General features: G+C 36.9%; 2 protein-coding genes across 9 annotated transcripts; one reads left to right on the top strand and one right to left on the bottom strand.

Annotated features, from left to right (window-relative positions):
* Nucleotides 1-41: 41 nt before the first annotated feature.
* LOC117607047 (serine/threonine-protein phosphatase PP1-beta catalytic subunit) lies at nt 42-16,197 on the top strand. Of its 6 annotated transcripts, none has more exons than XR_004582123.2 (7): nt 322-788; nt 1,313-1,384; nt 3,666-4,153; nt 4,814-4,912; nt 4,971-5,210; nt 5,643-5,805; nt 10,969-16,197. XR_004582123.2 is itself a non-coding variant. In XM_034330253.2 (6 exons), the coding sequence occupies exons 1-6, from the start codon at nt 737-739 to the stop codon at nt 5,748-5,750; spliced, it is 1,059 nt and encodes a 352-aa protein (XP_034186144.1). In that variant the 5' UTR covers nt 322-736; the 3' UTR covers nt 5,751-9,022. The 6 variants fall into 6 exon arrangements, 4 of the variants coding, with proteins under 4 accessions (XP_034186166.1, XP_034186144.1, XP_076546263.1 ...); XR_004582122.2 differs by lacking the exon at nt 10,969-16,197 and adding an exon at nt 6,225-9,022; XM_034330253.2 differs by lacking the exon at nt 10,969-16,197 and having other exon boundaries at nt 5,643-9,022.
* Nucleotides 8,174-23,034, bottom strand: Mf (myofilin). 3 transcript variants are annotated; one of them, XM_034330348.2, is made up of 8 exons: nt 22,873-23,034; nt 17,355-17,491; nt 17,109-17,265; nt 16,562-16,650; nt 11,460-11,603; nt 10,655-10,909; nt 9,201-9,292; nt 8,174-8,438 (listed from the first exon to the last, which is right to left on the bottom strand). In XM_034330348.2, exons 2-7 carry the CDS (start codon nt 17,452-17,454, stop codon nt 9,210-9,212), a joined length of 828 nt encoding a protein of 275 aa, XP_034186239.1. In that variant the 5' UTR covers nt 17,455-17,491; nt 22,873-23,034; the 3' UTR covers nt 8,174-8,438; nt 9,201-9,209. The 3 variants fall into 3 exon arrangements, with proteins under 3 accessions (XP_034186239.1, XP_076546265.1, XP_034186252.1); XM_076690150.1 differs by lacking the exon at nt 22,873-23,034 and adding an exon at nt 22,685-22,816; XM_034330361.2 differs by lacking the exon at nt 9,201-9,292.
* Between the last annotated feature and the right edge of the window lie 330 nt (nt 23,035-23,364).

The raw sequence follows: 23,364 nt of genomic DNA, 5'->3' as shown, positions 1-23,364 counted from the left end.
TTTATTTATTGTAAACATACATATATTACAACTTTACTGTACCTAATTACAATTTTATACGTATTCGAGGACATTTGACTTATAAATCTTTTTAATTTCCACCAGATCATTGAAACCGGAAGGACTGAACTTCGACGCTACCTAGGAGGATTGTATCTGTAACTTCCTTCCCATTAAGGTAATTTTTTATTAATATTTTTATTTATTATAAATTATTACAACTAAAATGTGTATTATAAGCTGTAATTATACGTAGATTTCTGGTTTTTCCGTCGAAAAAATAAACGCTTCCGCTCAATTTTCATATCCGCCACTAGATAGCGCAAGTCGTATCGGTTTTAAAACGCGCATCGATGGGGAGTCGGGAAACGCGTAAAAACAAGTACCGCGCAATAATTCTTGTTAATTATATCAATTACCATACAATAACGCGATGTTCTTTTACTGCTGTATCGATCCGATTAAAATACTTTGATGAAGGGTGTAAATTTTACGGGGAAAGGTCGCCTAGTCGAACTATTAGAAAAGTGTAGTGATTTATGTGGGTGACAGAAAAGTGCATTGCGGGATTTGCCTATCGTATTCTTTATTTCCTTATTTACTTAGAACCGTCAGTCGATAACAGCTCGTATATACGCGAAATCGACGCGAGTTATATATAGAGTTAAATGCGTACATACACAAACGTATCGTCTAGCCTGCAAACATCGGTTCAGTCAGTCAGTGGCAAGAAAAAATGGCGGATGTCGAGTTGAACGTCGACAACCTGATACAAAGATTGTTGGAAGGTACGTGATAAAAAGGAAGCCTCTGTGAAAAGAAAGTGCGAAATTGTTCTCGGTAATTTCATCTTCGATTTGGTGTACAGTTAAACGATATTTATTTTTTTTTCCAAAACACCCACTGAAGATCGTTTCGTAGCGAAGTCGCGCCGCGTACATCGAGTATATACATACAAATTTTCTTTCCAGCCAAAGCAATATTAAATCGTTGCGCGGTATACTTTATGACATCTAAATGTCTTGTGCTTTACGAATCCGTGAACGGTATTCTTCGTGGCTCTTTGTTTGTCGATTGTTTATTTTACTTGCGTTCTGTAGATCGAAAAAAATAAAAAAGGTAACACGCTGAAAGAGAAAAAAGAAAAAACCGATATTGATCTTCTAGTGTTGCACTCGTCGTAAATTCTTACATTGTCAGATGTCTTCAGATTTGTTCCGTACTTTTTTTTATTTTCTCAGAAGGCGAAAACTATTTTCTTTTGTTTGTTTTCTTTTTCTCATGCTACATGTCGGAACTGTTTGCGGTAAAGTATACCACACGCAGAAAGACCAGGTTCAGAAGAAAGCCAAGCTAAAAGATATTTTCTCGTCGGATTTTGTCGGTACGCAATAAGGAAAAATCCACCCCATGTAGTTCGTTTCTTTTCGTTTTTTAGTTGCGTCTTTACCTGTCTCAACGTCGTGCGTGAACGCTCGCCATCGTTTGCTTATGATTTACAATGTAAAATGATGTAGAAGCTAGATATAGTATTGTGGCACCTGCAACATTGAAGTTCTCCCAAGATATCATCTTCGTTCTCAGTTAGTCGTATCATCATATTGTTAACGTCCCATTAGCTTTTCTGATTCTACTATATTTTTATCTGTGCTAAATTATGAGTTCTTTGTGTTATATTTGTAAACAGAGCGTATTTATCATTGCTGGTACTGAAACTTGGTTACATTTAAGCATAAAGCTTTTGGGACTATCTATTTAATAACGACATTAAATTGAAATCGCATTTCTTCGAATAAGAGACCATAGTTACATAAAGGATACAACTTGTAACGATGCAATTTGCACGTAAATTATTGCTTGAATGAAAATTAGTTTACTTGCATGCTTGATATGATATTTGTCAGTGTTGGTTCATGACCAAGCTTCTATAAGTACATTACGTCTTTCTCATCTTCTCTCAACAAATCAGCTGTCTTTTATATGGAAATAATATTATGTTCTCTTTGGAGGTCTTACAGCACAATTTGATGTACCTTTATGAACATATTGTTGATGTTAATGTTTGTTATCCTGGCACATGTTTCTCTCAATGTATCTCATTAATAAATGTATGCTACAACACTGGCTATTAAGTATATTTAAAATAAGTGTCTCACTTGGCATATAGGTATCGCAACTACTTGTTATCTTTCGCAGAGATTAATGTGTTCATTATATATACACTGTTCTTTGATAAGACAACTCTTTTTCACGAGAGCTACAAGAAATTCGTTACAATTAGAATGAAGATGTTAATGCTTGGCGAAGAATAATCTTGTTTTAATCTTTTTTGCGTGCCCTAATTTTAATTTTCTTTTTATTAAAAACGATACGCAAATTGATGATTCGAACTACCGCGTTTGATCAAATATAATTATGACGATGACTCAATTTTTCTATCGTACGCTCCGTTTCCGTAAATAACCGCAAATATTAATAGACACCGTTTCCGACATTTTGCCGTTTTAGAATCATCCTATCATACCTCCCCCCCCTTTTTTTCCATCTTTTTGTTTATTAATCATGATGCTTAAATACTCTTGTTGATGTGACCTTGCTGATATGCAGTTTTCCAATAACCATCATCGGCCCAGTTTAGCCGCATCGTGAATTCCTTTATAGCTATAAATAATCTAGTGACACTGATACAAGGTTCTAAAGAGCAATCTAGGGAAAAACGAAATTTCTCATTATTCTTCCTCCTATTACTACGTCCTACATTCATATATCGCGATCAGTGTGATTACACGTGACTAACCGGCCCCGGCCTTTTGTTTTCGAGTGTTCCACAAGTTTGTATACCCGTACCAGTGTATTATTCGAACTCATATAACCACTTAATCCGGTCGAAGCATTATAACTACAATGTGTGCGACAACCTTTTGTTTTCTCGGTTATTGCATCAAGAGAAAACCTATATCGGGTTGCTTGATGTTTTTACAATCGATCTTCTACGTAATGCTTCCGTGTCATCGAACAGTATTCAACCCTTATCCGCGTAATGATTGGATCATTCGAAAAGTAATTTCTTTATTTAAAAAAAAAAGCCTTCTAACCCATTAATTCCCATTGTAAACGCTTAAACGTAGCTGCGCGCGCAACTCGCTTCTGGAGCCGGCAGACAAATAAGGTGTTTACCTTAGTCAGGGCCGGCCCTGGGCCTAGACAGACTAGGCGGCCGCCTAGGGCCCCCCAAGGTTCACTTTTTGAGGTACTTTTTTATGTCATATATGTGAAGGGGCCCTCGAAGCTCGCCTCGGGCCCCCGAAATCTCAGGGTTGGCCCTGACCTGGGTCATTAACGGGTTAACCAAGATACACTTACTTTCCTGCGCAGAGTCAAGCGAAATCTGATATACGAATAATAAAGTAAAAATTTAGGTAACAGAACAGGAGCGTATGTACGCAACGGGAATTGAAATGATGAGACGATACGATCCGTGGAATCCGTGTAATCGTATTACCCTTGTTCCCCTTTTTGAAATCGGTTCTCGACAGTCAGCCACCTTCATGCTCCAGCGTAGAGTTATGCTCGATGTACCTGTGAAAACGAATCTTCGATACCTCGCGTCGACGAAACTTGAAGAGAAAAACGTATTTAAACGTGAACATATTTTCTGGCCGCAGTCAGAGGATGCCGACCAGGAAAAACCGTTGTTATGTCGGAGGGCGAAGTGCGCGGCCTTTGCCTGAAATCGCGGGAGATCTTTCTTCAGCAGCCGATCCTGCTCGAACTGGAGGCGCCGCTTAAGATATGCGGCGACATTCACGGCCAATACACCGATTTACTACGATTGTTCGAATACGGCGGTTTCCCGCCAGAAGCGAACTATTTGTTTCTCGGTGACTACGTCGATCGGGGCAAGCAATCGTTGGAAACGATATGCTTGCTGCTCGCGTACAAAATCAAATACCCAGAAAACTTCTTCCTGTTGCGCGGTAATCACGAGTGCGCAAGCATAAACAGGATATACGGATTCTACGACGAGTGCAAAAGACGGTACAACATCAAACTATGGAAGACGTTTACCGACTGCTTTAACTGTTTGCCGATCGCTGCGATCATCGACGAGAAGATATTCTGTTGCCATGGCGGGCTCAGTCCGGACCTTCAGGTGATTCGATCGTGGAATTTCAAGAGGATTCTTTTGGACAATTTTACTAATTATTTTGCTCCCAAGGGAAAACTGATTTCGAATTATAGACCGGAAGTAATTTCCGTAACGTTGCGCGCGGAAGTATCGCGTTAATAGATGCGACCTTTAACCCTTTCGCTGCCACGGCGGTCACCGGTGACCACCACTAAGAAAAATATGCTATTGGCAAGACTGTACCGTTATTTTAATATATTTCGCCATTATAAAATTTTTAATATGAAATTTGTGGCCCCCTGGTGCAAGTTCAAAAATTCACGTGGCAGTGAAAGGGTTAAGAACACTTCCCAACTACCACCGATTAATTGATAAAATAATAAACGATTTATATATGAAAACTGAAAAATTTTCCAAACGATCCTCGCCAAATTTATATTCGCTCGAAGGTTCCGCTTATGACGGTATTCTAAAAACGTTTTTCGAGTCTCATGCGTTGCGTTCTAATGTCGCATTAAATTTTAATAATATGCAGTTAAATATAGTTCACGTAGCATTTATATTAAAAGCTCTTGGTTTCCTTTTCGCGGTATTTTATGAAAGAAACCGACCGATCGAAATATCGATTTTTTATTTATACGTAAGGAGAATGTTAAAACTAAGAAGGTATTTTTTATTTAATAGAATATGGAACAAATAAGAAGAATTATGCGCCCAACCGATGTACCTGATACTGGCCTTCTCTGTGACCTGCTGTGGTCGGATCCGGACAAGGAGGTCCAGGTATAAATGTTTAAATATTTTTATTAAACCTACGACTAACTACATGATTTTCTTTCAGGGATGGGGTGAAAATGACAGAGGTGTATCTTTCACCTTTGGTCCAGACGTGGTGTCGAAATTTTTAAATCGTCACGATATGGACTTGATATGCAGAGCGCATCAAGTTGTTGAAGATGGTTATGAATTCTTCGCGAAACGACAGCTGGTCACTTTGTTTTCTGCACCGAATTATTGCGGAGAATTCGACAACGCCGGCGGAATGATGAGCGTCGATGAAACGTTAATGTGCAGTTTTCAGGTCGGGTTTCTGTTCATCCCAGGCAAAAATAGATATAAAATAAATAATACGGAGAGCTCCGATTTTCAGTTGTATGCTCAGGGCTCGAGAAGCTTTCGATGCGGCCCTGGTACAGTCGAGAGATGGAAAGAACATTAGCGGGACGGCAGAGGGGCGAAGGGAGCTCTTCGCACCCTCCGCCCTGTCCACGTTTGATCCTCGCGCTCAAAATTCGCTGCATCGCTGATTTCATACCATCTCGCTTTGTCGCGAAGTCTCATTTTTCTTCTTTGTCAGGCGACGCGATTACTGTGTGATCGTATCGGCCAATAGCGTGCGATAATTTAGAATAGCATGTGCGCGAGGCGTGATCAATATTCTTTCCATCTCTCGACAGTACACACAGGTGGCTCGGTATTTCCATTTTAATGATAACACGTTGTTTGTGCGCAGATCTTGAAACCTTCCGAGAAGAAAGCTAAATACCAGTACTTAAGCATGAATACAGGTCAAGCGACAAGACCATCTACGCCACAAAGGAATCCAGCCAAAAAGAAATGACAGCCTTGTACTCATCTTCTGACATCAACGCCATTAGCGGATGCTCTTGTGTTAGGTAAACTGATTTTACGTTTAAGGAAATATCTCCTATTAATGTTCTAAGGTAAACATTAGTAGGCCGAGAAAAATTTACGTTAATTAATTAACATTAAGGGGATAACGTCGTTATACCGGAGAATGAGTAACAAAAGGTGAGGCATGGTAGTGGTGTTTGATCGTCGGCAATTATTTGTGATTGTGAGAGACTTTGAAACGCGATTTCAGTTCTTTTCTCGCCTCGTATCATTTAAATCTTAGCGTTTTAAGTAAATTATTATGTTGACTGATTAGCGATTAAAACGTTATACGTGTATTAATAGAAACTGTTCGAGTGTGTTTCTAAGGGAACGTTCAAAAAGAAAAAAGAAAGGAAAAACAAAAAGATAATTCTAAGTTTGCTAATACTTTTCATGAGTATTAATTTTCATGTTTCAGCATGAAGACGTCAAGAGAAGTGTGTAAGATTACATCTTCCTTGATTACATCTTAATAAGATAAGTAACATAATTAAAAAAGCGATACGTTTTTTTTTTTCTTCAATTTTGAACAAGGATCACTTCCGCATTCTCTGGGAAATTATTTACGCGTATCTTCCAGATGCGGGTGATCCTTCATGCCATTAGCGTTTAATGAAGTTTCGACATTCTCATTTGATTATTTATTGCTTCCATCGTTAAATGTTCAGTGTAATTAATTAGATTTGCTGACTATTCCTAATAATTCTACTATTATTGCCATCGCTTTGCAGCTGATTTAATTACATATAATCGTTCAACAACGTGCTACCGCGTTGTTATGTACATAGATATTCATTTTCTTTCGCTCCATGTGTTTATTTCCTTTTCTTTTCTTTTTCATCTCATGCCCATATAGATTTCAATATTTTACTTTTTAATGTTCTATAAATATTGACAGCACGTTCCAAGATACGTTGTAGAGATATTGAATCGTTTATTCAGTAAGAATGATAAATCAGAGAGGAACAGAGAGAAGCAGTATTTTTAAGATAACGATTCTATGCAGATTACATATGCTCGTAAAATGAGAATTCAAAATAATCGTTTGAAACGCAGAATATTATTATTAAGAGGTTGTCTGTAAGAAAGGATATAATTCAAACTAATAATTAATCTTTCTATTGGATACAATGCACTCAGATGATTGTCACTTCTAAGAACTTACTATTTCACTTTCAGATGTTTTGTCAGTATTTCTTTCGATTCGTTGCTCATTTGAAATATCATATTTTATCATCAGCTTAAACGTTAAGCATCGTGCAGCATTTAATTAATTTTTTTCAGTACACGCTTGAATAGCATAGCGATTATATTATTTCATTTCCGTTTACATTTTGCAAGGCATTTATTTCTTTCAGATTATTCTCTACGCTGAACACTTATTCTTTCTAATAAATTTATGCAAATGTAGTTCGCATAAAAGAAAATAACGCGTATTAGAAAGTATCGAAAAACAACTTGAATACTGACCTGTATAGAAGATAAGGATTTAAAAGAATTTACAAAGGATATATATATTAAAAATAAAAAAGGCGAAAAAAGAACAAAAAAAGAAACAATAAATTATAAAATGGAAAAAAAGAATTACCTTAGATTGCACTGTATCGTCAGAGTAAACTTAGTTCGAGAAGCGAGAAAGCATCAACGCGCGTATTATCTGAAAGTGAAATAATCAACTTCAATGTGTATCGTTAAACGATAAAAAAAAGAAAAGATACGACCAGTGATTTTGTAATTTATGTTTTTTTGAGAAATTGTTACTTGAACGGTGAAAATGAGCCATTGTCAATTTTATTTCTTCACGAGACGTTTAATTATTAATTATGGACTATGAATGGAATTTATGACAGTATCGTTTGAAGTAATTCTTCAGTGTAATCCCTGCAGAAAAAGCAAGGTCGTTAAAAAAAAAGAAGCGGCTGTTCTCTTCCCGCCACTTTTCAAGCCCTGTTCCTTCTTCCCTCTGATGTATAAGTTTAATCGTAAAAAGAAGAAAAAAAAAAGAAGCGGTTGTGATCCCTCGGTAATGCGTTTTTCCTCCGAAAATCGTGAATTATATACACAGATATACTATATTTGTAAACGGCGGGTCAGTCGTGATTCGATGATGGTTCTTCAGGGTTGAACGAAGAAGGTGGATTGTAATTAAAAGCGTGGGTTATTTTGTCCATCGATCGAATTGCGACGGAACACGGCAATGCAATGACATCCTAAAGATGTAAAACTTTCAGATAATAAACATGCATATTGTTGTACAAACCTGCTCTCGTTTAGTTTTCCGGTTAGACGTCCCATACTAACCGGAATATCTTAATCAGACACTTTACATACACGTTTCGACGTGAGAAAAAGAAAAACATCTTGTAATAAAATTTGGGCAGTGTTTATTTTATTCGTAGACAGAACGAACGAAAAGTACAATAAACCATGGCGACGAGAAACATAATTAATAAATAGAACTCCGTGGACGATGATACGCGCTGTGAGAAAAATAATAGTCAGGCGATAGGTATCGAATAATTGCTTGGGATACGTTGCATATCTTTTTACGTGGCTTTATTTGAATTTTTTCATTGATTTTTTTCGTATCACGCGTTCCATGCTGGGTGACACGGTCATCAGTAGGCGTGAGCTGGAAAAAAGACCGATTATGCGATCAGACACAAAAGAATCAATGATAAGACGAACGATAGCTTCGAGAATTCTAAATAAAAATCATTCTTCGTCGAATTTTCATTTATTTATTTTTTATTTAATTCCGCAGGCTCTGGGTCAGCAGTGACCCCAATTTTATAGAATTCTCGAGGCTCTTTTTGGAACACAATAGATACACGATAAATATTAGAATATATTTTTAACAAATGAAGGGGTAGATGATGGCTCGATTTTTTCGTTCAGATGTGTACACAATTTATATACATATGTGTATTAGTCAAGTGAAATGTACATATAGGAGGCACGTTCGAAATAAACAGAAAGAAAGACCTATTAGAGGGGACGTTGTAAATCCAGGCACATAAGTCACGTAGAAAATCCAAGACAGCTGTGTGACGCTGTTTTATAACAATTGTTCTTTGTTTTAATTAGATGATCACATAGTTTATGATTTTTTACAATGACACGGTTAAAAGGTCGACAATAGTTGGTATTGTTCTTATCGAACAGCCTATGGTAATCACCACCCTGTGATTTCTTCATCTTTTTTTTTTTTTTTTTTTAATTAATCATTGTTACGTTTAGTTGTGTGTTAATTACTACGTCTTATCGTAGCCGGAAATATGTACAGGGGTAATCGTCTCTCCTCTCTGTTGATTATTTTGTTCACATAATTAAACGAGTAAGGGTGAGAGGGGGTTGCAAAAACACTTGACCAGATTTTTATCTTATCGCTCACTTTTTTTTCTTAATACGTGGTACGTTTATTGTACCACGGGCGGGTAAAGTGAAATCGTGGAACTGGCTGCGAATAATAGTAGTATAACGAACCTGAAATACAACAGACATATTCAGGTTGCATATCATTTCCGTTTACCGATGAATCTTTGTTTTTTTTTTTAATTTTCATCTATTCGCGGATTTTTCTTTTTAACCCTGAAATGTTGACCGAAAGAGGTACGTTTTAGGGTGATGCAGTGTTGAGAAAATAATCTAGCAAATAGAAGGCTTCGGGTAACAGATGAAGCCCGTTCAATACGAAACAATACTGCAAAGTCAGCGGTATTGTCATTGAAGTTACCGACCCGGATGAGTAAAAGTTGCAAAGCAGATTTTCGAGGTGTTTATTCCGGGAATTGTTTGCGTAATCAATCAGATTTCATTGGTTTATTAAAATTCATTCTTTGACATTATCGTGGCATTTCAGCCAGCCCCCAGTACCGGAAGTTATTATTATATATAAACTGTATTATTGATCCCATTATTATCTCCGATAAAGGTGCAACTTTTACTCATCTATAAATTGTTATCATTATTTTGAGATGTTCCTTCATTTTTTTAAATACATTTTTGTTTCGTCGTTTGGCTACCAAGAGGCTATAATAATAATGATAAATAAGGAGGTAGATAATTAATTAATTGATGAAGTGCCAAGAGGAAGAAATACTTGGCTCGAGAACGGAAGTTGAGGATCATTGTCTGGCACGAGGCAGCTCGAATTTTGCAGATCGTTTAAAGGAACAACAATATCTGCACTCGTGCCAAACGGTAAACGAATGATCAAACAATGCCAAATGTAATTTCATCGAGTGTTTTTTAATCTTATGCAACCGAGTGAAGGAGATCTCAAAATAATCGTGTTTGTAAAGTATTATTGTATCACTGCTTGACATTGATATCCTGTATATCTGATTTATTGTTTACTTAGTCTGCAGTGAAATAATTTTGTAAACCGGATCATCTTAGGATGTTATTGTTTAAATCCAATTTAATTTCAGATTTCATTCTAACAAATTTACACTGTTGAAATTCATTTTAATTAACACGTCGACTGCCAGGCAAACGCTATTGAAAATTTCATTAGATATTTATATTTTAAAAAAATTTTATTTACTATTATTTCATCCATTATTTCAAATACCTAATAAAAATATTTCTAATTAGATAATTAACCGGATTCCAAATAATATAGGTAATAGCTTCCTTTGACAATTCAAGTGTCATCCAAATGTGAATGGCATGGCATTCAACGTGATAATATTTAACGTGGCTTTGAATTCGTTAAAATTTCACTCTTTGTCTGAGAAAGTAATTAAATTGATCATTTTAAAAAATTCTACTTTCCTGATAAGTTCAGATAAAGAGTGATCGAATATTTCTAATGAAAGTATGAATAAGGAAAAGAGTACGTACCAAAAGGCCTGATCGGATGTCGGCTCCATAGGTAGCTACGTTTTACAGGACTAAGGTAACTGTCCCTCAAGAAAAACGGGGTGCTTCTCGCAGCATAGCTCGGAATATAGGGAGCAAAAGCTGGGTACCACCATGGGTCTCTGGTGAAAGCACTGATCGGTGCCATCGGTGATGGTTCGAGGAGCTCGAACAATGGTCTCTTGCGAAGCAACGAAGGGAACGACGGTAAATAATCGTAATCGGTCACCAAGTTACCTAGGAATTAAAAGAAAAGCAATTATTTTATACTAATCAATCATTATGTATTGTTTCAGATCTCCAAAGTTCAAAGCTGGTGTACTGGATGCAGGCTGATTGGGACTCGAGGTTTCATTTGGAAATTTGGAAAATTTAGAAGATCAGACGATGGTAAACTTGAAAATTGACAGGTTGGAAAATTATAAATTAGAAAATTAGAAAATTGACAATTTGAAAAAATTAGAAAATTGGGAAATGGGAAAATTTGAAGAATTGAAAGTTGGAAATAGGCAAGGAAAATGGGAAAATTAGAAAATTGAAATCTAGAAAATAGGAAAATTGAAAAATTGAAAGCTGGAAAATAGGGAAAGTGGAAAATTGAAATCTAGAAAATAGGAAAATTGAAAAATTGAAAGTTGGAAAATAGGGAAAGTAGAGAATTGAAATCTGGAAAGTTGTGTTAATAATCTCGTATCAGGTATATCAAGAAGGCATATCTTTCAAAGTGATACCAGAGATTGACAAAGTTGAAGAAGGAACTAAGTGACAAGCAAAGTCAAGTACTCACCGTGGATGTCGAACAGTCGTTTGGTACTGAGCGGAGGGCTGATATGCCGAGAGAGCAAAGGCGATCTGCTCGGATACAGCCTGTCGATGTCTGCCAAGCGGTTCAGATGGTCGGTCCAAGCTTTCTCAGGGTCGAATGGTCTCGCTGTATCGTGATATAAATGTGGCAATGAAACAAATATTCGTGGCAATGAAAGTTGTATTCCTGCCGGTTTGTTTTGGCGAATCAGTTATTTCACTGCTCAAGGATCGGCTACTTGAAAATTGCATTGTCAACACGATGTCCGACACTTGAGAAGGTTATCAACACCTGTTCTAAATTTATTGTATTCTGTGTATCTTTCAAATCTTCTCTGGTTACATTATCTGATTGATGAACCCGGTAATTGTCACAGCTCGTCATTTTATTTTATTTAGAATAAGGTACTTTTTGCAATTTAATTTGTTTTATTTTCGCAAATTCGTCAGAGCTTTATCCTTGCAGGAATACAATGGATTGCATTATGCAACCTTGAAAATCTTGAATTGTCAAGGTTGCATTTATTCAATGAAATTCGAGTTGTTATAAATTTATAGACGCCTTTCAATTAAAAAGGAGTTCTGATTATTCTGACGATAAATGATTGATTTTTCTTTTTTAACTTGAAAAACGTCTACATGCATATAAAATATTCTATAAGAAAAGAAAGAAAAGTAACAGGTCCACATTGAAAAAACATATCACTAGTCTATGAAGAGGCTCGAGATTCTTCTTCTCCGTTTTGTCGTATTTCAATGAATCGTTTTATATGTATGCAACAATCAATCTAAAATGAATAATCACGACACCTAATTGTGAAAACCGTGCGTACCATCGGTTTCTTTTCATCCCGAATCTGGCCGAAATGTATTATCATATTTGCGATCCATTTTCTCTATTTTAGTGTTTTAGCTATAAGCGTCTATCTCGCGAATAGAACATTTGTTTCTCTGTTAATTAGCGCGTTTCTGTTATGATTCGAGGCTTCTGTTTCATGCTGCATTCATGGAAATCATCAGTAAACAAGAAGTGTAAGAAATTTTTATACAAAGACAAGCAAAATGAAGATTAAATGAAATAATGAAAAAGAGCAAGATCTCCTAAAATAATTCATGAAATTTCTTACACTTTGTTCGAAACATCCATAAAAAAAAATAGATAAAGAAATGTCAGAACATGTAGTTGTTAAGAAAAGATTCAACGAAGGTGAAACTAGTTGGAAGTGCAAAGTATGTTAGCTTTTACAAGGGTTCTGTCCTTGTTTCGTGTGATTTTGAAGCCGTGCGTGTTCCTCCTACTCGATACAATTTGCACGGTTCTTTCCTTCTAAAAGAGAAAAAGAACTTGGAACAAAAATAAAAAAAAAAGATAGTTCGCTCTCACAAAAAGATAACACGACGTCACGTGAAAAAGTATACTAACCTGGTGGGAGGATAAAAAATCGCCTGCGAAAAATCACCCTCCCCGACGAGAGGGAAAAAGCTGCATCGAAATTTGACAAAAAAAGCTCGAGGACACTATTAACCCGTTAACTGAGATCTTTTTCCTTTCAATAGCTTATTTAATATAATACGAGATGTGGTAATTAATTTTCTTCAATTAACGGGCCAGATTTCTCTACTCTCCATAATTAAAATATATTAATTATACGAGCGCAAAGGTCTGCTAAACTCGTCCACCAAGTGGCGAATGTGATGTATTTTCCACGTCGCGAAATTAAAGAACGCGCTTGTCCGTCATTGCAACTTTCTGTTCAACAAATATGTAATTGTCTCCTTATTTCGTTAATTAAGTTTTAATAGAGTAAGGACAGAATTACGGTTGCGTAATCAGCGGTGGATTATTCAAGCTGGCAAGTTTGTAGGAAAGAGTAAGGGTGGAAAAAAAGAAACGTACATGCCATCTCCTGAAAAAGATAGAAATTTTTTGTTGGGTCTGGTTGTAATTAATTGCCCCTTGTTAGTCGGAAAAATAATACTCGGATACGCGTGCGTTATTAGAGCGTGTATTACCAATATAGTGATTAATATTGTTGATTATCTGTTTGCTCTACATCGTCCTTGTATCTTCCGCAAGCATTAATTAACTTGGTTGTTTAATTAAGGCCAGTTTACAGAACATGTAATTCAACAATTAAGAAAAATAAAAAAAATCATGTAATATTGAAAGGAGACAAGGAACGATGTTGAAAATTAGAACGCGAAAAGCGTCGAGAGAAAATTTCCAGCTTTTTCAAGTTTGGCGGCCATTGAATTTCCTTCTATATTTCTTCATTCTTTTTTCACGGCTATAAACATGGTAACTTCATTCTTCTACTACAATCATTCTCAAGCTGTCACATTGTCCTCGGTTGAATTTTCTTTATCATATCGCTTTTATAAAAATGATTTTTCATCCATTTTCGAGTCGTCTGTGTTAAACTGCGACCTCCACCTCAGCTGCAAGAGTTAACGTCTTCTCAAGTTTCCTCGAGATTGCAAAAATTCTCAGAGAATGCAAAAACCATTGTCGATGACGAAGAAAATTTACAGTGTTTGAAAAATGAAAAATCCTTGGAAAAAATGTTCGTTCCCTTGAGCTATCGATTTTTATTCCAAAAATTTCTGTTACACAGTGTACAGCAGCTTTCTAGATTGTATTTCATCCAGTTGTTTCAGCCACTGTTTCATGATGGCTTCGAGTGCTTCCTTTTTCATGGTGAACCATGGAAAGTCTCTCGACAGTTGTCTGAGCACATTGATTTAGAGAAAACAGGGACACGTATGTGAGTTTTGTGTATGTATGATTGTTTCTTGTGTTAAAAATAAGCTTTGGAACGTTAGTGTGGATGGCAAAGTTATTGCGAATATGTAGATATTATTGTGAAGTAAAAATATGAAATACTGTTGGAAATTCTTATTTCATTTTTGAAAAAAAAAAAAGAAAATTAAGAAAATTTAATTTGATTTTGGGGAAGATGTATCTCATACATTTGTCTGATGAAATACATACTGCCCAAAATTAAATAATAAACGAATTAATATTAAATAATATTTCTAAATTAATTAATTACTATTTCTAAATTATTAATTAAAATTTGCTAGCTTATAATTTCGAGCAGTATATAATAAAAATTTCAAAGTAATCGTGTAGCATTTAGTGTCACATGTTAATTAGCTATCACCAATTAATCTCCTAATATCACAATTAATATCTTGAGCTTTTCACACTTCGTACCTTTGTATACATTCAAACAAAATCATTTCTAGAATCTATGAAAAATAGAAAAACTACTACATCTGGCATTCTGAAGCTCAAGATACCAAGACGAATGACTAATGAATAAGGGGATGTTATTCGAATATTAGGGTGTGATCCTTCCTTCGTATGCAATGACGAAGTCGCACTCGGCTCGTAAGCGTGTTTCGCTCTTTAATCTGCCAGTTTCGTTCAATTTGTCGTCGTCTAACGTCGCTCATATCGATGAGGCGATTGAGTAAAAGCCACTTGACGGGTTTAACGCCTGCAAAGAAATTAGAATCAGAGGCTGCATGCGGTTTCTATGTTCGTCGGGCTATCTCAAGTGCAATAACCAGCGACAGGATGATGATGATCTTTCATTTCTTGACGAACGAAACGTTAGATGATCAGTGATCGATGAACGATGATCCATGATGGTTGAATATCGTCAGTCGTCTGAACGTAGATCGGTCCCCATTTTCATCCATCGTCACTTCCGTTGAGACACGTCCACCGATGGTTTAACGTTTGATGAATTTATAAAAATATAATTATCATCTAAACATGTTCACTGCCACATTAGAAACATCCATGGCTAATTTTCAAATATTCTAATTTACTATTTTATCGTCGGTGGCAATGAACGTGTTAATTAAATCATAACTCCCAATTAATAAATTAGAAAAAAAATAATCATGGATCGAATAGTCGCGAGGCAGATAATTGATGGGCATATTTAAACATAATATTATATATTTTATGTTGATGCATGTTCTCATATAGCGACATATAAGTATAATAACTTAGATACAAAGTGTGCGTAATAGAGCAATTAGTATTACACGTATATGGTATGATGTGTGTGTCTATGTCTGTGTGTAGGTTTCTTTTTTTTTTTTAATATTTATGAAGGTAGAGGTACACGGATTATCAATAACAATGAACTCGAAGTTATTAACATGATCCGATTTTTACGTGTCCAAGAGTGCATACGCATTTCACACGTCGAAAGGGATGACACATAACAATCGAAGGTTTTCAGGAACGGAGCATCCCATATTTTTTTTTAATATTTTTTCTTTTTTTTTTAGTCACGATCGAGTGCAGGCAAAGGTGGAGGGCTTGGGGTACGAGACGGATCCTCCGAACGGCGTTTCTGGCTTCTGAGAAATACCTTGGAGGGAAAATCTGAATCTTAAGATATACAAAGTGTTTCAATTTTTCTTTATAATGGAGCTTTTATTCTATAGATAAAAATAAGAAGAAAAGATTGTATATGAAAATCTTTTTTCTTATTTTAATCCTCACAGAATACGCTCTATTTAATTAGAAGAAAATCTGGAACACTTCATATAAATCTATAAATCTTAAGTTACTTAAACTTCCGACAGAGAATTGTCTTTTTGCCTTTCTTCTTCCCTTTCAAAGATCACCAGTCATTTTTCCCTGCCAGAAGCCAAAAGCACCTGGTGTCATAATTACATTAACAACATGAACTTAATTATTATCTAGGAAAACCCGGAGAACGAGTAGTTATTGAATTCATAAATTATTAGATTACAGGTGACGATGTGCGATGATCTCTCGTATCGTTCTCGCGTAGGTATTTTCCTTTATCATTTCGTTGTTTTTAATTGATTTCGTTATTTAAGACTTTCATTCTCTCTCTCTCTCTCTCTCTCTTTCTCTCTATCGTTCATGAACGTTCGAGATTCGTATATACAACGTTAAGCATTCAAACTTGTTCGTTTCGTTTCGCGTTTTATCTTTTCTCGATATATTCTCTTTTCTATTACGTCGTTCACTCTTTTTGGACTTTCTTTTTTTTTTTTGTTGCTTTTTGCTCAGATTTCTTTAGTACATACCGGGGGTGAAGCGTTCTACAGGTTTGTATTGATGCGGGTAGATCTGCCTCGGTGAGTAACCGTAGATGTCACGGTGGAGGGGCAGGTACCTAAAAAAAAATACAATTCTAATTAAATTCAAGGAGTAGAAAATTAATTGTTTGATTATTGACTCGTCTGCTCTTCAAAAACGCGGTTGGATAATTATACAACCATCCCTAATAGCGAAAAGTTAGCCTAAGTATTCTAAAGTCTTGAAATATTAGTGTTCCAGGGTCGGTTTTAGCAATATTGGCGCCCTGGGCAAGATTATCCCATTCAGGGGTTCAAAATTTTTAAGAAAAAAAGACAAGGAAATAATATGAAACGATAAATCTGTAGTTAGATTGTAATAATTGTTAAACTACATAGCAGCTTTATTAATCTAAACGGGATGAATAAACTAGGGACACCGGGCTGCGCCCCCCTAACGCCGGCCCTGTAGTGATCCTTAGTACTTTCAAACTATTAGTTAATTAGTCAATTTGTACATGGAGTGTTATAATTTTATAAAAATAAGAAAAAATACCTGTATCCAGGAACGTTGACGCGATCGGCCGCGTGTAGGGGGTTTTCAAAGATGGATTTTCCAAAGGGCCACGAGGTGGAATGCAGCTCAGGATAATCCGAGCGGAAAATACTGCGGGGTCTGTGCGTGTGTTCCGGAGCTCTCATGTCATCAGTGCCTTTTATAAAAAAAAAAAAAAAAATTATCAATTCCTCATACGTCAAGGTTTCAATTTATTCAAATTTTCATTAATATTCGAGGGAGTACCTTTCAAGGCTCGGACATAACTTTGCCAGAATTTGGCCTTCCTTGTGATGGGCTCGTTGCGCCCAATCATGTCGAGATTGCTTCTAAAGCGCGCGTCCATTTTGCCGCTCTACTGAACTGCTTACCACACTCGTTAGCTAATAAAAATAATCCGTATTAAATTTGGCAATTATTTTACTGTTCGGTTCGATGGAATAATAATGAATTGAAATCCTTTTGTTCGCATCAGAGAGGGAAGATCCATTACTTTGTTCATTTTCTAAGTGAAAAACTTTGCCGAAGGAAACGGGAAGATTGAGGATGGTTAGAGGAACTTGGAAGCATATTGCTGGCAGGAATTCGAAGGCGTAATAGCATAACATCGATTGCATAAGCAACGCTATATTTATAACCTGGAAGTGCTTTTTTAACCTTGCTTCTGTAAACGGTAACCCATTTCCGCGATCCATTATCCCGCAAAATTCGTTTTCTATGTTCCTTTGTTTGCCACTGTTGTAAACGAATGCCGTGCGAAGACGGATTCGTAGAAAGTGCTTTTCAGAAGTGATACTAATCGTTGAAACGCGTCCAGCGGTTCTAACGCAAGTTCGTATAAATAATCTCGAAAATAACTTTAGTCTTCCGACGAAATGTATTTAGAATAATTTCGAAACGTTGCTGGATCAGAAAATTTTTCTTTGACGTCTAACATTTACGAGGCAATCGATTTTGAGTAGTTTATAATAAGCACGAGTACGATGGCACGAATTCGACAATTTCGATGTTTCGTAACTGCCAGCAGACTGAGTGAACGAGCTAAAAATACGAGAACTATCGTTGATAATTCGTTGAGCCTTCTGTTGGCATCGCGTCGTTCTCCAAATATATCCTCCTGCATTTTTCACGGTCGATTTCTTGATTATTTCTTGCTAAACGGGATTTTGCAATCACTTGGGACACTTTCCTTCCCTTAATAAATGATTTGTACAAATCTTGGATATATCATACGAATTTAATCGAGTTCAATGCATCTACTAACATTTAACGAGTTTATTTAATTGAAAGCGTTTAAATATATTCATTAGGAGGTTAAATATCAATGAAAACAGATTGAATGAGTTAAGGAAGTTCGAATTTGGCCGTCGTACGCGAAAATCGCGCCGTAACGTTGTCGAATACCGAGCGGTATTACGTGTACCGCGATTGGTCGCGGCATTCCTCGGATCAGCCAATCGACGCGCGCGACACGAACAGGAGCATCGCCTTTTCTTTTCCTTGACGCAACGCCGTCGCTAATTTTAGTCACGCGCGTACTTCATACCGCCCTGGATCATTCGAACGCTATTTCGCACGTATTCCTGTTTCATTCTCGGCAAGATCGACCGAAGGTCATCGGAAATATATTTGGAATACGTGATCTAAATTGACCGCCGTCCATTAATGCTTATTTCTAGCGAACTGACTGATCGTGGGTAATTATGATCGCGTGTAACCATAATCATACGTATTCCAATTCGACGACACGTGTTTTCCTTTAACTATTAATACACAATATTTGATTGATTGAGCAATTAAATGAAAATATTGCAAATTGAAGGAAGATAAAATTACAAATTCAATATTAATTGAACGTTTACTTTGATTTGAAAGCGTTCGGTTGGTAACATGGCAGATTTTTGGGCTTTAAGTTAGTACTACTGGTTTCAAAACAGTGACAGTGGTTATTTGACAGTAAAAACATGATTTAGTGTGTAATAATTTGTTAATTCAGCGTTTGGCGATTAAAGGAGATGATTGACGTACATCAAGAGCATCACCCATAGAGGTTAGTTATCTTTATCAATAATTTACACAATGATAAAACATTTTATAATAACTTTCCATATGTCTACTAAAAGTAGTTGAAAATATTTATCATTTTAATCTTATATTCCATGCATTCTTCGAAAATAAGTGTTAAACTTATTTACAGGATAAGACAGAGCAGATACTAATGCGTGTTTATGTTCACAGGTGGCTCTGAAGGTTACACCAAAGGAGCACGTGTTGCAGACTTCGTAGCAGTTCTGAAACGAGGTGCAACTACTCAGAGTACCCTTTATGGAGTTCAACAAATGGTAAGTGGTACAAAAATATTATTTAATATATTTTCCTCTGAGAATGATTATTTTTCGTAATGGTAAATAATTATAAATCATCTCTAATAGATTAAAATTAAGATTGTCAAGATTTCTAATTACTATTAAGGTATCTGTCCCTTAATAAATCTTTCACTCTGACCTATCCATTTCATCCACACGCGGTAGTTAAATTACCGCTGGCAATACTGGCTCAGGGTTGAGCCGGAAAAAGGGAAAATAAGAAAAGGTTCAGTGGTCGTAGTCGTGGTGGTCTGAAGCGATGCGTTTGTGACGTAAGAGTCCCGGATTCGCGGTCGTTATATTTAGGCTGCCCGGGCCCCGGTCCGTTTTTAGTCGGAAACAGGTGGACATCCAAGCTGTACGAAGGCAGCATAGCCGACGAGTCTCCGACTGACTTTGACCGATTTTCGCTAATCCCGTTGGAATGGACTACTTTATCCTCGCGATAATGACCGTCACATTCGAAACCATGGGATTCCATGTATAAAAGTGTTGAATTAATTTGTTTAACATTTTTAAATATCCGATCAGTGTCTGACTAAATCTTCTTAGAAGGATATCTTCTCTTTTACCTCCCCTGATTTTTAACATCATCAAATATTTCTTTCAGTCGTTCCAAATAATGAATCACAAGTGGTGGCGCAATTTTATCAGGTCCTCGAGGCCATTGCCGTCGCTCTGACGCGCTTGTTTAATTTTAAAGAGTCCGATTTTTGTCACGGGGGAAAAATAGAGTAATCGGGGGTGGGGCGAGACGCGATAGTTACACGAAGATGTATCTTCATCCGGACTCGCGTGTAATCTAGATGGCTGCTAAAAATACTCGGGACGGTCAAGCAAATCATCTGGGGCATAGATCCAAAAACTGAAATACGCCTCGGCTGGCATAGCTTTTATCGTTTGCTACGTAGACGATAGCATAGTTTTCGCTTAGCTGCGTCATCGTGGCCGTACGTTTAAATGGCAGAAGAATTAAATAATCACGAGACGATTGCCAGACTCACGGCAGACACGTGGGTCATAGGTGACGACAGTCGATAGCGATAGGTGCTCCTCCACCTGTTGTTTCATTGTTCCTTGCCAAAATACCTGAACAAAGATATATCGAAGGAAACAAAAGAAATGGCCTCTCGAGCAATTTATTTTTCAACAATTGTTATCAAAAAATTGTTGATCTTCAAGGATTAATACTTAGAGATCCAAGTGAAAAGAGATCCGAGGTTTTCAAGGGGTTTTAGTCAGCCATTGATCAGACGTCTAACAATCACACCACTGAAAGGTGTTTATTTTTTATTATAAAATTGAAAGTATTGAAAATACCATGTAACTGAGAATTTTATGTTAACAAATCATCACCGTTCGCTAATTTATGTCGCAGAATGTAAATTAAATTTTAATCAGAATTTCATTGAAATCTGGAGGACGTAGATCGATTATAGTTGTTTTGATTGGTGGTTTTGCCACGGCTAGCCTTTTCGCGGCGTTATATTTAGCCGGATGTGGCCGAAAGTAGTGACGCCTTAATTCGGTCAGACGCGCAGTTTAGCTTGTCAAGCGGCGCCTCTTGGCACTTGTGACGTATTCTATGATATTAAGAGAATGAGTAATCTGGAGCGTGTCATTTAAGCTATTCGTAACTCTATACTCATTATATATTATTCTTACAAAAATCCATAGTTACGCGACTCTAACTTTATAACGTTAGAATACCGTTTCTTTAACTGCAAAGTTAATTTTCTACAAAGTGAAACTTAATTCGTATCTGGATCACCGTAGATACAGCTAGGTTTCTTGGCGAAAAAGTGTTTCGCGATTTAACCACGGAAAAGGGAACGGCTATAACAGACCCATCGGACTTGGCGGCACTCGAAGCCGCCTGACTATTTCTGTCTCGCGTTACATAACTGTCAAACAAATCGCTGCCAATTATTATAAACAATTCACCCGATTGTGACTGGCACGAACTCGACAACGGCCATGCGCCTGTACGTATATGTGGATGTCCATCATTCGGAAAGCTTTCGAGCAGACCGTCGATCTGCCTCGAATTGGTATGCGATCAGAGCGAAACCGAGAAGCGAGGCGCGCCAACTATTGCGAACGGGCTCTTCCACGAAATTAGAATTTCGATTCAGGACGTAGTCCCGTGTTTGTCGACAAACGCGATCGTGAAATTTCGAAAAAATCTAATTTGAAAAATTTATTAGATTCCTCTTTTTGATAAGACGCTAGAGTTACGAGACCGATGATGTAACACAATTAGTTTAGGTCACACTGATTTTTATTAAGTCCTTCCTTTTTCTATTATATTTTTTTAACACCTTGATTATAATTCTCCGATTATATTACAAAGCTGAGTAATATTTTTCTTTCAACCTGTGCAACGGGGTTATGGTATACCCCCAATGGTCGAGTAATAAATCGCACTAAGTGTCTCAGTAATCTTCAATTTACCAATTTTATGTATTGATAATAATCTTCGTTTAGAATTGAAAAAGGTGTTAATCAACTGTGACCCAGGCCTCGTACTTTGCACTTTGGTTTCTTAATTAATCTTGCCACACGACAAACGTACAATATTAGGATTTGGATTAGATGTTAATGAACAATTCATAGTATTTTCATGCATATATTATTCTGTTACAAATATTCAATATAAACAACAGGAAAATTGTATTATCTTCATAGGTGAGATTGAAACGATCGTTCGGTATTGATCAATGATCGAGGCTATTAATTTTCAATCGATCGTTTCTATCTCGAGATAACTCAACACGTTCGCTGCCGCCCACTCGATACCGCGTGGCCCCTCGACAACCCTTAAACGTATCGGCGCACAGGGAACGTATCGAGCAGCATAGATCTGTTCTCTCTCACTACAATTAGATTATTCTATCTAGAGCGGTTAGTAGCGCCAATTAGTCCTAAAAATACGCGCAACAGAGCGTAGCAAAATGAAATATACAGCAGAAGGTGAGTGAAATTGGGAACAGCTGTTTGGGTTAATAGACGAACGAATTCCTTTGCTAAATATATTACAAAGGATAAGTGGCAAAACAGGACCACGTTTTTTAAATAATATAATTATCACACTGTCGCACACACGGTGAACAAAATGCAATTGCGAACGTGATTTAGGATCCACGGATCTTCCCTCTCGTGAAAGGACCTCTTGATAAATCTTCGATCAACTTCTATCGTTGCACTCACGATTATTTCCTATTATATGAAAATTATTTTCTCTTTTTCAAATTTCAATCTCTTTCTTCACCGACGAAACTCTCGGTTTCGTTCTTCGCGAGGAAAATTAAATGAAGAGAAAAGGAATTTAAAAAAAAAAAATGTCGATGGATAAACTTGATTTTTGGTAAATTGAAAATTAACCCTTTCCTTTTTACCTAAGTATTTCGGACGACCGTTCGGTTCGGGGATTGGACCTTAGACTGGGCGGCTGCCGCCAAAAATGTGGACTAGTATACCGGACGTCGGGACGGTGGCGCCGATCTGTCGGTGGGTTTCCGTTACTCGCCCCGAGACATTTATGGCACAACCCCCGCCAACGTACTCCGATTGGTCGAACAACCGCGAAGTTTCTTCCTCTTCAGAATCTTCTTCTTTAGTTGACTACACCTCGCGTCCGCTTGTTTCAACCTCGACGTGTCCTCACGGTCGCTGTTTTACGCACCCACGCGAGTTTCTCTTTTCTTTTCTTAGCGGGTGTATTGCATCGATTTGTAAGATCGCAGAAATCCGAGGGGGTGGATGAGGTTTTATGACGTCAAGAGGTTGTCGCAACTTTTACATCTACGTTAGGAATTTTATTATGAATATCAAGTTACTTGTTTACAATACTTTCTTGAAATTAATTTATAGTCTTTAATTAAATCAGT

The sequence above is a fragment of the Osmia lignaria genome, chromosome 9 (assembly GCF_051020975.1).
Source record: "Osmia lignaria lignaria isolate PbOS001 chromosome 9, iyOsmLign1, whole genome shotgun sequence".
NCBI lineage: Eukaryota > Metazoa > Arthropoda > Insecta > Hymenoptera > Megachilidae > Osmia > Osmia lignaria.
The sequence above is the reverse complement of the archived record's forward strand: the minus strand, read 5'-3'. Positions and strand labels throughout refer to the sequence as shown.

Excerpts from the sequence above, each read along its gene's own strand:
- Mf (XM_034330348.2), bottom strand. The coding sequence starts at position 17,454 with ATGGACGCGCGCTTTAGAAGCAATCTCGACATGATTGGGCGCAACGAG. Across the intron at positions 16,651-17,108 it reads GTCAACGTTCCTGGATACAG|GTACCTGCCCCTCCACCGTG; the intron begins GTATTTTTTCTT and ends ATTTTTTTTTAG. Across the intron at positions 10,910-11,459 it reads ACGACTGTTCGACATCCACG|GTAACTTGGTGACCGATTAC; the intron begins GTGAGTACTTGA and ends TTTAATTCCTAG.
- LOC117607047 (XM_034330253.2), top strand. The coding sequence starts at position 737 with ATGGCGGATGTCGAGTTGAACGTCGACAACCTGATACAAAGATTGTTG. Across the intron at positions 789-1,312 it reads GATACAAAGATTGTTGGAAG|TATACCACACGCAGAAAGAC; the intron begins GTACGTGATAAA and ends TTTGCGGTAAAG. Across the intron at positions 4,913-4,970 it reads ATCCGGACAAGGAGGTCCAG|GGATGGGGTGAAAATGACAG; the intron begins GTATAAATGTTT and ends ATTTTCTTTCAG.